The sequence below is a fragment of the Martes martes genome, assembly GCF_963455335.1.
Source record: "Martes martes genome assembly, chromosome: 6".
NCBI classification, from domain to species: Eukaryota; Metazoa; Chordata; class Mammalia; order Carnivora; family Mustelidae; genus Martes; species Martes martes.
This window is the reverse complement of record NC_137893.1, coordinates 89033932-89048818: the sequence shown is the minus strand read 5'-3', so window position 1 is coordinate 89048818 and position 14887 is coordinate 89033932. Positions and strand designations below refer to the sequence as shown.

At 54.8% G+C, this 14887-nt stretch overlaps 3 protein-coding genes across 8 annotated transcripts in view; 1 reads left to right on the top strand and 2 right to left on the bottom strand.

Moving 5' to 3' along the window:
* Nucleotides 1–31: 31 nt before the first annotated feature.
* On the bottom strand, nt 32–6482 carry KLHDC3 (kelch domain containing 3). 2 transcript variants are annotated; one of them, XM_080806703.1, is made up of 12 exons: nt 6333–6482; nt 3730–3942; nt 3375–3551; nt 3105–3220; nt 2853–2924; nt 2668–2723; nt 2510–2577; nt 2345–2431; nt 2104–2212; nt 1913–1986; nt 1716–1794; nt 36–666 (listed from the first exon to the last, which is right to left on the bottom strand). In XM_080806703.1, exons 2-12 carry the CDS (start codon nt 3881–3883, stop codon nt 600–602), a joined length of 1059 nt encoding a protein of 352 aa, XP_080662829.1. In that variant the 5' UTR covers nt 3884–3942; nt 6333–6482; the 3' UTR covers nt 36–599. The 2 variants fall into 2 exon arrangements, with proteins under 2 accessions (XP_080662828.1, XP_080662829.1); XM_080806702.1 differs by having other exon boundaries at nt 32–666; nt 2510–2723.
* MEA1 (male-enhanced antigen 1) lies at nt 4481–8435 on the top strand. 5 transcript variants are annotated; one of them, XM_080806704.1, is made up of 4 exons: nt 4481–4693; nt 7257–7537; nt 7623–7725; nt 8033–8426. In XM_080806704.1, exons 1-4 carry the CDS (start codon nt 4555–4557, stop codon nt 8182–8184), a joined length of 675 nt encoding a protein of 224 aa, XP_080662830.1. In that variant the 5' UTR covers nt 4481–4554; the 3' UTR covers nt 8185–8426. The 5 variants fall into 5 exon arrangements, with proteins under 5 accessions (XP_080662830.1, XP_080662831.1, XP_080662833.1 ...); XM_080806705.1 differs by lacking the exon at nt 4481–4693 and adding an exon at nt 6701–6751; XM_080806707.1 differs by lacking the exon at nt 4481–4693 and adding an exon at nt 6749–6814.
* The window catches only part of PPP2R5D (protein phosphatase 2 regulatory subunit B'delta), a 20663-nt gene continuing 14089 nt past the window's right edge, over nt 8314–14887 (bottom strand). Inside the window, exons 3-16 of the mRNA XM_080806700.1 lie at nt 13623–13833; nt 13186–13385; nt 12988–13098; nt 12770–12862; nt 12226–12356; nt 12034–12093; nt 11820–11928; nt 11553–11606; nt 11077–11247; nt 10844–10971; nt 10098–10199; nt 9922–9994; nt 9659–9775; nt 8314–9507 (exon numbers count right to left, since the gene is read on the bottom strand). Coding sequence (XP_080662826.1) covers nt 9370–9507; nt 9659–9775; nt 9922–9994; nt 10098–10199; nt 10844–10971; nt 11077–11247; nt 11553–11606; nt 11820–11928; nt 12034–12093; nt 12226–12356; nt 12770–12862; nt 12988–13098; nt 13186–13385; nt 13623–13833 — 1698 coding nt within the window. The 3' untranslated portion in view covers nt 8314–9369. The remainder of the gene's footprint in view (nt 9508–9658; nt 9776–9921; nt 9995–10097; nt 10200–10843; nt 10972–11076; nt 11248–11552; nt 11607–11819; nt 11929–12033; nt 12094–12225; nt 12357–12769; nt 12863–12987; nt 13099–13185; nt 13386–13622; nt 13834–14887) is intronic.

Here is a 14887-nt window from a genome sequence, read left to right as displayed (position 1 = left end):
CACCCCCCACCCATGGCAATTCACAAAAACTGATCACACGTTTGGAGATTTTTAATTCATTTTTATAAAATCTGAGCTGGCTGGGAGCGTCAGGGAACAGCAACAGCTCAGGGAAGGGTGGGATTATCTGCTGGTCCTCGCCTCCCCAGGTCAGGGAGAAGGAGGTTTCATGGCAACAGTTGCAACTCCTCTCAGCTCCCAATGGATGCTCATGGCTCAAGCGGGGGAGGGGGCGGAAACAAGGGTGGAGGGGAAGCTCCTGAGGCTCAGACACTGCTTGCTTCTCCCTTATCCCCATTTCCTTCGCTTCCCAGCAGAGCCTGGCTGGCCTGGGGCAGAGCAGAGGCCCAGGAGCAGTTGGAAGGAGGTGTATGGGACAGAGCACCAAGGGGAAGGGGCCCTCGGCCCAAGGGGGTAGGGATCTCGCCCTCCCCCCTACAGCTCCCCACTGAGTTCACAGCACAGGAAACACCTCTAGTCCAACAACTCCACGCAGAGGTATACCGAGTCCAGGGTCCAAAGGGGCAGGCAGGTGAGGGATGGGAAGGGGCAATGAAGACAATAGCAGGCTCAGGAAGGGAGGCGGCAGCAACTTTCTCCTACCCATGGGAGGAGACGATGGGGCGACTGATATTGCTGTTGGTGGTCATGGCATTCAGCTCCCACCTGGAAGGCCAACAATGACAGGCAGAAAGGACAGCTGGGAGAGCCTCCACCCCCAAGGCCAGAATTGCTCAAACAAATCTATGAACACATCATCAGTCCCTTCAACATCCTAAAGCTCAACCACCCACAGCCACCTCCCTTCTTAGGACCTTACTAATAAGTTCAACAATCGGGCCCCACCCACCACCAAATCCAGTATCACCCACTCCTCCACCTGCAAGTTCATGTAGACTTCCTATCTACGTTTATATACGTGTGTTTGTGCCCAACACCTGGAAAAAACCATCTGTGTACACAGCTCAGCAAATTTCCCAACCTACCTTTCATCCTCTGCTCAGACCCAACCAGGAATGCCTGCTTTTGCTCTCCACTCCTATCCCTTTTAAGGGCCTGACTCAGCTCTCCTGGGCTTCCAGAAGCCTTCCCCGCCCCTCTCACCACAGAAAAATCAAATCCCTTCTTCCCCCTTTTTTGACAATTCTATCACTCTACAAAGATTTACCAAGTACCTCCTTATGCCTTGCACACTATGTCACTAAATGCTGAACACACACCTTCTCAGCTTAAACTTAACTGATACAAGGAGGGAAGTGTCCAGAATGACCCAGAAAAAACACAATATACACCAAATAACTTTTGGTGCTTGATTTGGACCTAAGAATGGGCTTCAAAGGGAAGTACCTAGGAAAGACCGCCCTTAACTCTGGAACTAATGTGATCCAGAGATTCCTAAACTTGTTGGTACTTTGCAGCTAACTTTGAAGACTGAATCAAATTTTCTCAGCATGTTAAAAAAAACAACCAAATAGGCTCTGGACTCAAGAAGTGATGCTGCTGAGCTTGGTTTGAAACACCTGATTTTTTTTTCCCCCTATTATTTACCCGCCTGATAATTTTCAATCTCCTTCCCTCTCACTCTCCACAAGTACACTACATCTCCAGCAGAACAGAAACCTCTCACCCTCCACACTGAGGCCAAGCTCACCACATCATACCTGTGCTGCCTGCTCACCCTCAACCAAGCCCTCCTCCCCAACTACTCACTGTACCTGATGTCATGGGGCAAACAGGACTGGTCCAGGTTATACTGAATCACGGCCAGTTTACAAAGAGTCTTCAGACTAGGGCCTTTAAAGAAGTCAGGGAGAAGGAGATGGTCAGAGCCAAGGAAGAGGTTCATTCCTTAATGTCACCACCCAAAGCCAGGGACCTGAAGCAGCAGCACTCTGGGAGTATGTGTACTTACTAAAGTCCAAAATGTGTAAGTCAGAATGATCTATGAGGTCAAATTCATCTCCCAGACCTTCCTCAGGAGATGGACTGCGGGAATCAAAAAGAAAGGAAGAAAGACTATCTATGAGACCCTGTCGCTCAAATGCCTCCCATGCAGTCACAGACTTGGGCCCTTCCCTGAGCCCTCCCTGCTTTCCTCCTAACCTGGTACCCCCAAAGAGAACAATCTTGTCACCAACGATACAACAGCACTGGCGCCGGCGGGGACATGGCCCCTTCCCCTTCGGTTCAATCTTCTTCCAGGTAAAGGACACTGAAGAGAAGTTGATATGGAGGTTGAATACCTACCCAGTCCAGATATCCTCTCCACCCCGACTCTCGCAGGATTTTCCCCCCTCCCCCATCAACTGCTCCTCATTCTCCCCCTAAAAGCAGTGCTCTGTACCAGGGTTAAACTTCCAGAGGTCATGGAAGTGCCGGTTCAGCCTCGCATTATAGCCACCAAAGATGTACAGCTCCCCATTGTAGCCAACTGGAAGGAGAAAGGAATGTGGAGTGTGAGGACAGAGGGTGGGAAGGGGGAACCCCACAGAGAGCAACAGACACTCACAGGCTGAGTGGCTCCGGCGGCCCTCGGGCAGCACCGGAGTTGGGGGACAGTCCAGCCAGGCCTCAGTCCTGGTGTCAAAGACACGGATGCGGTTGCAGTAAATCTCATTGTTGGAATGGAATGGCCCAAAACGGTCGGCACGTCCCCCAAAGACATACATGTGACTGCCCAGCATTGTGGCCGAGTGGAAATCCCTCCAGCGTGCAGGGTTGCCCTGGGTAGGAGCAGAGAGATGAGAGTGAGGGAGTCAACATGGAGCCTAGGAGGGGATCTGCTCTCACTGAGCTTCCTATGATTTCTTCAACTGAGGGTAAGGATCTGGGAGAAAAAAGAAAGGGCAGACCTTTGTACAGATAAGGGTCCATGTCATGGTGCTGGTATCCAGCTTGTGAATGTCATTGGAAAAGCAGTCCGCCTGAGTGGGAAGAGAAAGGAAGTGGAAGGAATAAAAGATGGAATCACTGGTCACTCTCTGACCCTCCACTTGTCCCCCTTAAAACCTACGAACAAGTCAAAGCCTCCTATCCCGCCACCCTCAATTTCCCTTTCTCCTTCTCATTCCCACCCTAAACCTCTACTTTCCTGCCAGACGTACCAGCTGCTCATAGCCCCCAAAAATGTACATGGTCTTGCCCAGGACACAAGCTGAATGTCCATCCCGGGCTCCAGGAACTGTTCCCGACACTCGGGGTGTGGACCACTTGTGAGTATCTGAAAGAGAGGAGAAGGGCCAGGTAAGCAACCTGACACCTCCTCCTAGACTCTGGGGTGCCCTATTCCCAGCCGCCCCAGCCCACACCTGTCCCCACCCAATTCCCTGAGGCATCATTTGGCAAAACACAGCCTCTCTGAGACCTATACTCACTGACATCAAAGGCATAAAGCACATTGCAGGCTCCTTCGGTGTCATTCCGCCCGCCCCAAAGGAAGACCATGTCGTCGATGAGGACGGTTGAGTGTCCATACCGCATGTAGGGTACCACAGGAGCCTGCCCACGGATGGCAGGCCTCACTGGGGGCAGCTTTGTCCAACGCAAGGACACTGTGGGCACAGTTCTGCTCAGCCCTGGAAAGCTCCCTCCCAGGCTGTTCACCTTTTCCCAAACCAGATATTCATCCCCCTGTCCCCTTTGGCCATGGGTACCACCACCAAACCTGATTCAGCGACCCATTCCCCTCCCTGATGTGGGTACCCAGGGATGGTCCCAGCATCAGCTTACCTGCATTGAAAATGTGCACATCAATCTGACGCAGTGTTTCATAGTCTTCACCAGAGCAGTAACCCCCGAAGGAGTATACCCGGTGCCCAACAGCCACTGCAGCATGGTTCACCCTGCGGGGCCCGCCCTCCAGGTGCACTGTCCACCGTAACATCCCCTGGGTCACTGGTTACAGCAACATGCCCCCCCGGCACGGCCTGCTGCCTCTGCTACCTGCACACAAGTTAGGGCCACAGGTTCCTCAGGCAGGGCCTTTGTCTGGCTCACCGTGACTCTGCCCAGGACCAGCCCTTCACTCCAAGTGTCACCCTGATGGCCCTCCCACACCACCCGTCCGAAGCTCAGGTCGCTGGCCCTGGCCCAGGGGAGCGGCAGAGGTCAGGGAGTTTGCCCTGGCCCTGTGTTCTCCAACAGGGAAGGATGGGGCCACTCCCGACCTGACTGACAGCTCAGAATCTGCTGATCAAGGGCTCGGCACGGTCATCCTCATTTACTCATGGAGGCCCCATCACGTCCCTGGCCTGGCACAAGCTCCAAGTGCCCCCCAACTCCCCCACCCCCCCACCCTCCTTCCCAAGGCAGTGCATTCTCTTGTCTCTCTGGCTCTGCTCTGCTTACTGCCACCTCTCTAAGAATCTCTGCTCTTTAAGGTGGGGAAAGGGATCTCAAAATACTCAGGACTATTAATAGCCCAGCCAACCCCAAACGGTCCACTGAAAGCTGGCATTGGTGCTTCAAAGCAGAAAAGCTTTTAGGCCTTTAGAGTGAAAATAGTCCCCCTATCCAGGACAGGGTGGGATTGATCCAGGGCAGGGACCTCCAGGGATGGTTAGTCCCTCAAAGGGAACTCCTGCCAAGCTGAGCTGTTGTCATCAGGGTCATCCAGGGCCCCTCACAGGCACTCCAAGTTCCTTTGACAGCTGTGCCTGGTATCCTGCCAAGACTAGGAACTTAAGCCAGAAAGGTATGTGTCTGCTGGGGACTGAGGGGGTGGGGGAGAAGAGAAGGTGTTTTCCTCTCCTGCTCTTCCCCAACCCTGCTATTGTAAGGATAAACAAGCTATTTTAGCAGCTCTTTTCCCACTTGGATCCCTGAAATGGGGATGGGGTAGGGTTGCATTAGAAAAGAGAAAGGAGGGTTGCCTGGATGGCTTAGTCAGTTAAGTGTCTGCCTTTGGCTCAGGTCTTGGCTCAGGTCAAAGTCCTGAGATAGAGTCCCACAGCCGGTTCCCTAATACCTACTCAGCAGGGAGTCTGCTTCTTCCTCTCCCTCTGCCCCTCTCCCAGCTCATGCTCACACACACTCTCTCATAAATAAATAAAATCTTTAAAAAAGAGAGACAGAGACAGAAAGGATAAAACAAAAAATGCCCTTGGGCAGGACAATAAATCGACCCAGGCAAGACCTGCCAACCTAGTGATAATGGGTACATTTGAAGGCTCTGTCAAACAAATGCTCCTCCAACTGGCATTGCCTTCGCTGGCAGGCACCTGCTGTGTTTGAGTGGATCATCTGCTCCCTGTTCAGGAAGCCCTGGCAGAGGAAAGAGCCTGACAGAACCTTAGACACAGAGAAAGCAAGTAAGGGAGGCCCCCTGAAAGAGACCCAGCTTTCAGCTGGCTTGCCTGCCCCCTCCCCCTTCAACCTCCCTCAACCCCCCATCCCTTGCCTTAAATAGCCAGCCTGCCAAACCTGAAATAGCCCCAGCAGGAAACCACTCTCACTTCATTATTCCTGTCCTCAATCCAACAGATCTTGGATCTGGGCTTTCGGGGAGATAGAAGGTTGAAGGTTTTAGGAATTCGAGTCTTTCATTTTCCCTCATAGCTTCTACTTCCCCTTCAACTACGTCAAGGTAAAGTAAAGAATTCACAGAAGAGAGAAGCAATTCCATCCAAAGGTGGACAGAATCGTAGCTTCTTCACAAGGAAAACTCAAACTCATGGAGAAAAGCCCCCACTATCTCAGGGGCCCCGCTTATCTCTGGGTCTCCTGGATCCTTCATCACTGCTGCATTCTCCAGCTTCTTCCATTCTCTTCACGTACATACCCCCTTCTCTGGTCTCTTGCCATGTTCACTCCCGTTTCTGGCCCTTCTTAATCTCCTGAGAGCTCTGCAGTTTTCTCCTTTTTCTTCCTCTCACCGCACCAAGCTCCACCCCGACAGCCCTCCATTTTCCCTGACCCACCAAGAGAGAAAAAGCTAATATTCACTGACCCCTTTCGGCCAGGGATATTCCTCACTCTACGTGATGCTATCCCTGTCTTCTTCCAGTCATCCCAACCTCCCATCCCCCAGAATACTAGGCCCTCCCCCCACTTTTCTTCCATTATCCTCAGCTTCCCCTTCTCCTCATAGCCCAGTCTTTCTTCCAATTCCCTTCAGTGCCTCCGCCAGCCACCAGGTCTCCTCCATCGGTTTCCTCACCATCCTCCCCCAGCCCTTCTTTCCCCATTAACACTCTCCTTTCCCATCATCCCCCTAGGTCCCTCCCCACCCCCACCTCATTACTCTCAGGCCCCTCCCCCACGACTCCAGCTTAAGGAAATGGGCGACCCCAGCCCCTCCAATTTTCCTTGTCCCTTAACCCATCCCGGGCTACCTGCCAGGCCGGGCCGGGGCGGGGCCGCGGGTCCTCGCGCTGCCTGCAGTCTAGAACCCGTTGCGCGCCAACCGACACCTCGGTCCCCAACGAGATAAACACAGCCAGGCTCGGTCCTTCCGGCGGGCGGTCGTGTGCGCACGTGCAGTCAGAGCTAAGTGCCTGAAGCCTACCGGGACTTGTAGTCCACGGGTTTCCGGAGGGTTGTGAGGGGCCGAAGAGTGGGCGGAGCCGAAGGAGATTGCGCGGATGTACGTATTGGAGGGTCACTGGGTAATGTAGTCCTTTGTTGTCTGGGCTGGGGATGGCGAAGGCGGAGCAAGGGGCGTACTCCTCGTCCTCGATCGCGTCAATCATGAGCACGGGGCGGGGCGGGAGGACCAAGCGCCCGAGCACGTCCTGCCCCGCCGGAAGTGAAGGTGCGGGTTCAGCCGTGGGCTCGGAGCGGGTGAGGCGCGCGGAAACACCGGCGCCGAGAATCGGTGGGGGCGGGTGGCGGACGCCGCAGCTGGGGCCATTTGAGGGGAGCCCCTGGGGCCTGAAGGGCGTTTGTCAGGCGGTACAGAAGGGAACCCGTTGGAGAGGGGAGAAGGGGGCGGGTACGCCCTGTCTAGGGGAGCATGTTTGGCGACCCGGAGTTCCCAAGTCGAAGGGGTAGGGGAGGGCGGGGTTCTGGACGAGTGTCTTTTGGGAGGTGGCGTGTTCGGGCTGTTATTTAAGAATTGGCAGAGCAAGTGGGGTGGGCCTCGGTTCAAGATACGAGTCGATATAGAAGGTGGAGGGCCCAGGAGAGGGTGGGATGCAGGAACCTTGGGAGCGTTTGAATGTTTTGCGGGCCCAGGAGACCTCAAGGAACTGGATGAGGGGCCGAATGTGGACCTAATTTCATCCGATCCCTATCCTCCTGCCTCCCTGTTCTTGCAGCCCCTGCCCGGATGGCAGCAGTAGTTCTAGGGGGAGACACCATGGGCCCCGAGCGTATCTTCCCCAACCAGAGTGAGGAACTAGGGCCGCATCAGGGCCCAACGGAAGGCACTGGGGATTGGAGCAGCGAGGAGCCTGAGGAAGAGCAGGAGGAAACGGGGGCAGGCCCAGCTGGCTACTCCTATCAGCCCCTGAACCAAGATCCTGAACAAGAGGAGGTGGAGCTGGCACCGGTGGGAGATGGAGAAGATGTAGTTGCTGATATTCAGGATCGGATCCAGGTATGGTGGAGGAGGCCCTGTTCTGGCCAGGTGAAGCTGGGATCCCTGAAGAGCTGGCCCTGAGCTGTCTTCTCTGGCTCTGCAGGCCCTGGGGCTTCATTTGCCAGACCCACCATTAGAAAGCGAGGATGAAGAGGAGGAGGGAGCTACAGGATTGAGCAACCACAGCTCTATTCCCATGGACCCGGGTAAAGAGAACATTCTTTCATTCTATAATAATGATGGAGGAAAAGGACTGGTCAGACCCAGTAAAGGGAAGTCACAGAGGCACACCCTGATGCTGAAATGATAGTTTGTAATCTAAGATTTTTACAGACTTTGGAATCCAGGTGAAACGCTATTGTGCTAGACTTGGGTGGTGGGCAGGCTCGCCTAGGAATAACAAGATAGATTTGGTTGCCCTCCGAGCCCAAGGGTTATGGGTTAATTCAAGGAATGGGGAGCAGAGCTGGTCCCATAGTTTCTATCCCCTGACTGTTCTGTCTGTGATTTCAGAACATGTGGAGCTGGTGAAAAGGACGATGGCTGGAGTAAGCCTGCCTGCGCCAGGGGTTCCGGCCTGGGCTCGGGAGATATCAGATGCCCAGTGGGAAGATGTGGTACAGAAGGCCCTCCAAGCCCGGCAGGGGGCCCCAGCCTGGAAGTGACTAGCCTGAGAGCTGCCTTATCCCCCTGCATTCCAGGCCAGAACCAGCACAGGACTGAACACATCCCTGGTTGTAACGTCCATCTCCATCTTTCCCATCTCCCTTTCCACATCAAGGCAAATCAGACTTCTTCTCAGAGACCCACTTTATTCAGTTCTGTACATATGGGGACATTGGCCCAAGCCCAACCCATCTTAGCATGTATCACTCTGTGGAGAATAAAGCACCCTATGTACACAGCCAAAAGCTGCACTGCCTGTGCCCCTGGGACCTGGGTCTGGCCCTCCTCAGCCCCTCACCCCTCCAAGGTGTCCAGCAGGGACAAGTGGGGGCCTGCCCAACATCAGCACCAACCAGGAAATAAACAGATGCTGAGGGAGCCATGCTCAGGGCACTGTGCCCTGCTGCCTCCTGGCTTTGGGAGCCGACAGCCAGGGAAAGCAGTCAGCCCCAGGGTGGTCCCTTCCATGTCTGTGATCCCAGGGCTGCTGCTCATCAAAGAGGGGGCACAGGGTAGGGTGTTTGTTCACCCCCTTCTCTTGGTCCGTCTGGGCCCTATATTCATCACCTGTGGTCCATAGCCTATGCTTTTCTCCTTTTGACCTCCCATGTGGTCTTGGTCAGGCAGGGGGTTAAAGAAAATAATTCAGCCCCATCAGCCTGCACACTGCTGGGACTGGGGGCCTATTTGTGCCTGTTGGGGGTTGGCTCCCCTCCAGCTACTCCAGGGGCCAATGGGGCCTGACCTAACTTTGGTGAGAGTAATCTCCTGCTGCTCCCTATGTGCTTCAGGGGAGGGAGCGAAGGAAAGACACCTGGAGTTCAAAAGAGGATGAAGGGAAGGGGAGAGGAGAGTTATGTATTCCTGTGTGTATTTCTCAGAGCAACCTCAGGTAGCTGTGGGGTTAGGAGCGGGAGGGGGACAGGCATCCCCAAGTTGTCTGAGCGCTGAGGATCTCAGTGCTCAGCCTGTCTGTATTAGCCACAGGGAGGCATGAACACATCTGGGGGAGAAGAGGGACCACTGTGTAAGGATCCCCGCTTCAAGTGCTGCATCCCCTCCCTAGAGTAGCTAGAGAGGCACTGCCTTGCCCCAAGTCAGCCAGTGGGGAGCAGAGGGTGAAGGGCTAGGGCAGCGTCCCAAGGCTGAGTGGGCTGTGGCCCTGCGGAAGGATGGTGAGGGGGTCAGAGAGCCTCCTGGCTGGCAGTTAGGAATTCTTCCGCCCGCTTGTGTGCCTCCAGCGCCTTGATGGTGTACACGTCCTGGGGCAGCTCTGACTTCCGCCGAAGCAGCACCTTCTCCTTCTTGATGTCCTTGAGCATCTGCATGTGGGTACCGAGATGGTGAGGGATGCTGGTCAATTCCCAACAGATTCTGTGGTTTCCTCCCCTTACTCCTGGGCTCTGCTGCTCCCATCTCCTCTCCCTTCCAGAGCCTTTATTTCTGCTCCCCACTCCCTCTGTGCTTTCCCACCTGCACGGCCTCTGTCTCTACTGTCCTCTTCAGAAGCTGGATGTCCTCTGCCGTGGGGGTCTCTGTCTCCATCGAGTACACAGGAGGCAGTGGTGGAGGTGCTCGAAACATGGGATACTGAGTAAGGAAAGGAGAGGCAAGGGCAGGTGGTGAGAGCCACTGCAGAAGTTGGTGGACCTGTCTGCTTCGTGTTCCTCCTCAAACCAACCCTCCCTCGGCCAAACTGGGCCCTGGAGTTCAGGGCAGTGGCAGCAAAACCTCACCTGGGGATTAAGTCGGGCCAGCTCCTCAATCTTTTGCCACATCTCTTCTCTTTCCTTCATTCGGAACCGGCCCCTAAGGGAGCAAGGACAGGATTGGAGGAGGGGAGTGGGCTTGAGAGAGAACCAGAGGGACCCCAGGGGTGAAGATGGAAGCCCCCAGGTAGAGAGACACTCACTTCTGTTTCTCTGCCTTGTACTGTTGCGTGCAGTCATCAAACAGCTTCTGGTTCATCTCCATAAACAGCTTCAGGGCGTTGTAGATCAGTCCGTGGATTGTCCTGCCGCCAGGAAGAAGGATGGGGTATAGGAGGTCTTACCAACGTTGAGGGCAGTGCCAGGACCCCAGTCTGCTCTCTCCCAGGAGGAGTCTCTGCTAAGAGTTTTTGGAGACCTCTGCAGCGTAAGCTGCTTTCTCTAGCCAAATCATGTGACTGGACTGGCATTTCAGGGTCTTTATAGCTATCGGTCCGCCTGTCTGTCCTTCACCTCACCCCATGCTCCAAGACCTACCTTCTTCCCAACGCTCCTACCCTCTGGCCTACACTAATGGTCTCCCCGCAGCAGGGTGGACGGTATCGGCACCACAGTGCACTTGTGTTCAGCAGGAAAGCCTCTACAATGCTGGGATTCAGCACAGGCTACAAAGATCACATGGGCTTCTCAGAGCACGCCATGAGATCTCCAAAGCCGCCCACTATCTGGCCATAGAAAGGACACAAGCCCTGCTCTGCTGTATGGTATCACAGCCCTCTCACAGAGCTGTCCCCTCCTTGGACAGGTCCTCAAGGGCCTATCAGCGTGTGGTGGGCACCAGCCCCCCTGCTCAGTGGCCAGATGAGGCCCGCTGGCTCTTTGGTTCTTCCCTACCCTTACGGGGTCCCAAACCAGAGCCCCACCACCCAGCCCTGCCCCAGCCCCGTACTTGTTCCAGTGGCTCTTGGAGTTCCTGTACAGGGCAGGGAACATGATGGGGAGGACTCGGGCAGCATTGTCACTTATCAGGCTCATGATGTACTCATTGTTCCAGTAATAGAGGGCGCGCTCTGCCACCTGGTGGGGACAGGTGGGACTCAGCAGGGACACGGGTAGCTCTGCTTAAAACCCTCCCCAATTTCTGGGAGGCAGGGGAAGGGGATGTGCTGGTCAGAGTCTCACCTGGAAATGGGGGCTGGAGACACACTTGGCAAGCTGGCGGAAGAGTGGTTCCATCACTTTGCTGAACTCCGAAGGTTCAATGACATCCAGAATCTCCTCTAGCTCATTCAGGAACATGACTTCCTTGGGGCTGTGGGTCTTGGGCCAGAACTTGAGAAGTCCTACAATCACCTGTGAGGAGGGCACAGGGATAAAATTCTCCCTCAACACCTGCCTGCCTCTGCCAGAAGTCTTCCAGCCCCCTCCCCTGACCCGGGTGGGCACTGCTTGGGTGGCCTCCCCTTAACTGCTCACGTTTCTCTGACCGGTATCTGTTTCCTACATATATATAGGCTCTACTCTTCCTTCAGAGAGGAAAGCGTGTCATCTCTTGGGTCACTTCCCTCCTGAGACCCTGCTTATGGCATTACTTGATAGGCAGACTGGCAAGTCGAACTGACAAGAAGAGGTGTCCTGGGGCTGGGAAGGGGAATTACCGGCTCTGTGAGACTGCTTTCCTTCTCCAGGAACTGTACCACGCAGTAAGCCAGCTGCAAAAGGTTGAAGCAGGAAGGAGGTGAGGTGCAGGGCCCAGGTCTCAGAGAGGTCAGGGACAGAAGCAAGAGCCCAGAATGGAAGAAGAGGTGTAAAGAGGAATTACCCACCCACTCCTTCTGCCACCCCCATCCCAGCTGGAATATCTTTCCCTCCCTCTCTTCTCTCTGCTGCCAGAGTCAGGAATCATCAGGAGGAAAGCAGCTCACCTGAGGGTGGTAGACACTCAGGGACTTGACCTTGTGAAGAGGAAGCAGGACACGGATGAGGAACATCTTGTGCTCTTCCTTAAGGGGCAAGGCAAAGCCGTTGATGATGCTAGGAGTTATGGGAGGCTTGTTAGGACCAAAGGACCGGGTCAAGTTCAGTGCTCCAATCCCTCCAGCCTTCCATAGGCATGCGTCCCCCAACCCCACCTCTCACCTGCCAAGAATCTCTAGGAGCTCAGCAATCCCGTTGTGATGTTCTGTCTCATAGATGAACCTGAGGGAAGAAAGAAAGGCTCTCCTGATAATCTGATGTCCCTCCAGCACTCTGCAGAGTCCTCCTACCTCTCTGCTCCCACCCCCACTTAGCAGGGCTTGCTCTGCTCCTAAGCCTGGCTTCTGGCCTCACCTATAGAAGATGTGGTTGATCTGCCGACGGATATAAGCCCGGAGCCCCAAAAACTTGCCATAGATGCGATGCAAGATGGTCTTGAGGAAGTCCCGCTCTCGAGGATCCTCACTGTCAAACAGGTCCAAGAGCTGGGAGCCGGCAAGGGGAAAGGCAGTTGAGTGAGCAGGAGCCAGGGAGGGCTAGGGTGACAAGGGGTCCTAGCCAGGGGACAGCTAGAGATTCTCTGGATGGGGGGCGTGGGGACAAGTCTCTGGCAAGCAGAGACACAGCTCTCCCCAGGGCAATGTCTGGATACGCACGTTTACGTGCCCCACTGCCAGGGAAGAGGTAAGTGTTCCTTGTTTCCTTCAGTTATGCTGGAAGCTTCCCGAGAGCAGAGAGGTTTGTTTATCCCTCCCACCACCACCTGTCCCTTTGTACCAGACCCAGCTGAAAGCCCATCTATTCAACAGATGGAGAAGGAGCAGGGCTGCCTCGAGGGGGCGCAGGGCTAGAGTCCATGGACTAGAAGGAGGGCAGGACAGGGACTTCAGGGACTCACAGCAAGGACAAACTTCTGGTCGATATACTTCTTTGCTATGTTTGGCTGGAAATCAGGAGACTCAAGGAAACGTAAGAAGAACTCATACACGAGCTGTCGGGGGCAATGAGCATCCGTTTAGGGGGAGTTCCCCAAGGGCTGGGAGATCCCCCCCAGCTGCAGGTCCCCGAGAGCCCCATCCCCTGTAGCCAGGCCAGACTGCCCCCTCCCTCCGATACCTGCAGGTGCGGCCAGGCGGCTTCCAGGGTGGGCTCATCCTCTTCCGGGTCAAACTCAGCCCCGGTGGGATTTGATGAAGGTGGCAGCGTCCGAAAGAGGTTCACTGAAAACTGAGCAGTAGGACCCAGGTGAGCGCTCCTGTCGGGCTTCTCCACAGCCACGGTCCCTCCCCACTTGCCCCATTGCCCGGTGCCCACCATGGTGACTGCCTCAGGGTAGATGGCCTCAGTGACAACATCGCGGCTATGGGTGATGTACTCCACCATCTCATTGAGTCCTGCCCGCTTCACCTCCTTGAATTTGAGGTCACTGAGCGGATCTGACACAAAGTCAAAGAGGACGCAGCACTGGCGCAGCTTCTGGATAAAGAGCTCCTCCCGCTCCTGGGTGGGCGAATCTGGGGGCGGGGAGGCAACAGTCACACTCTCGTCCCCAGCCCTTCACTGCCTGTGCTACTCGCCTTACAGGGTTTTCCCCTACCCCAACCTGCCCCCCCAACCCAGTCCCAGTGGATCTCCCTCTCATATTCTCTAGAACTTCCATCCCTCCAAAATACCCCAAAAGCCTCCATCTGCCAGTGCCCCCGGGACCTCCTAGGCCTGGTGTACCAGTGCCCTTGACCTTTTCCAAGTACCTTTCAGGGCAGGAAGCTTCTGCAACTCCCTGTTCTTGCTGAGATTGAAGCGGGATGAGCTTTGTCGTCGCTCCTTCTTGACAATCTGGGGCCCTCCAGAGTACTTGATTTTGCTGAGCTGCGTCGGGGGTGGCGTGCTGTTGCTGGGACGCTTGTTGGATGATGGGGGCTGGGGCTGGGGCGGCGGCTGTGGCTGCGGCTGGGACTGGGCCTAGTCAAACAAGTGGCTGGTTGGAGTCGGCTTCCCAAGGTATGCCTCCCACCCTGGGCCGCTGCCCATTCCACCCCCCGCAACACCCCCACCACCACCATCCATCTTTGCCTGTGCAGGCCTGGGCAGCCACGCAGCTGTCTCCTGCCCTGGAGCAGCTCCAGTCAGCATCAGAGATAGCTAAGGTCTATTATCCCTAGAAGAGAGGGGTCGAGAAGCCATGTCTTCCAAAATGATGCCCACTGCCTGGGCATCAAGAGCCTTCAAAATGCTTATTCTGGTTCACGAACAGGCAAATCTAATTGATGGACTGATGGTACCAGAAGGCAGAAAAGTGGCTGTCTCTCCAGAGGAGGGCTGGCAGGGGTGTGGGCTTAACTGAGAAGGGCCCTGAGGAACATTCTGAATAATGGAAATATTCTCTCTCTTAACTGGATCTGGGGGGTGGGTCCTAGCGGAAACACAGGTGAAAAGTCATTAAGCAGCACATGTGAGATTAGTGTACTTTATCGCTTCACTGACTGAGTCACATTCTTCGGTTCAAGGTTAAAAGAAACACTGCCCCCAATAAAAAAGTTCAAAGAAATTTATTCTTATGTCTCAGTAGTTTTAACTATGAAAAATATAGCTTAAGAAAAATCCTACAGGGGTGCCTGGGTGGCTCAGCTGGTTGAGTGTCTGGCTTTTGGTTCCGGCTCAGGTCACTGTCTCAGGGTCCTGGGATGGAGCACTCAGTGGGGAGTCTGCTTGAGATTCTCTCCCTCTGCTCCCCCATCCCACAAGCACATATGCGTACTCTCTCTCGCAAATAAATAAGTAAATCTTAAAAAAAAAAAAAAGAGGGGTGCCTGGGTGGCTCAGTCAGTTAAGCATCTGTCTTTGGTTCAGGTCATGATTGCAGGGCCCTGGGATTAAGTCCTGCACCAGGCTCCCTCCTCAGTGGGAAGCCTGTTTCTCCCTCTGCCTGATGCTCCCCTTCTTAGCCTCTATCTCTCTGACAATAACAAAATCTTTAAAAAAAAAAAAAAAAAAGAGGGGCGCCTGGGTGGCTCAG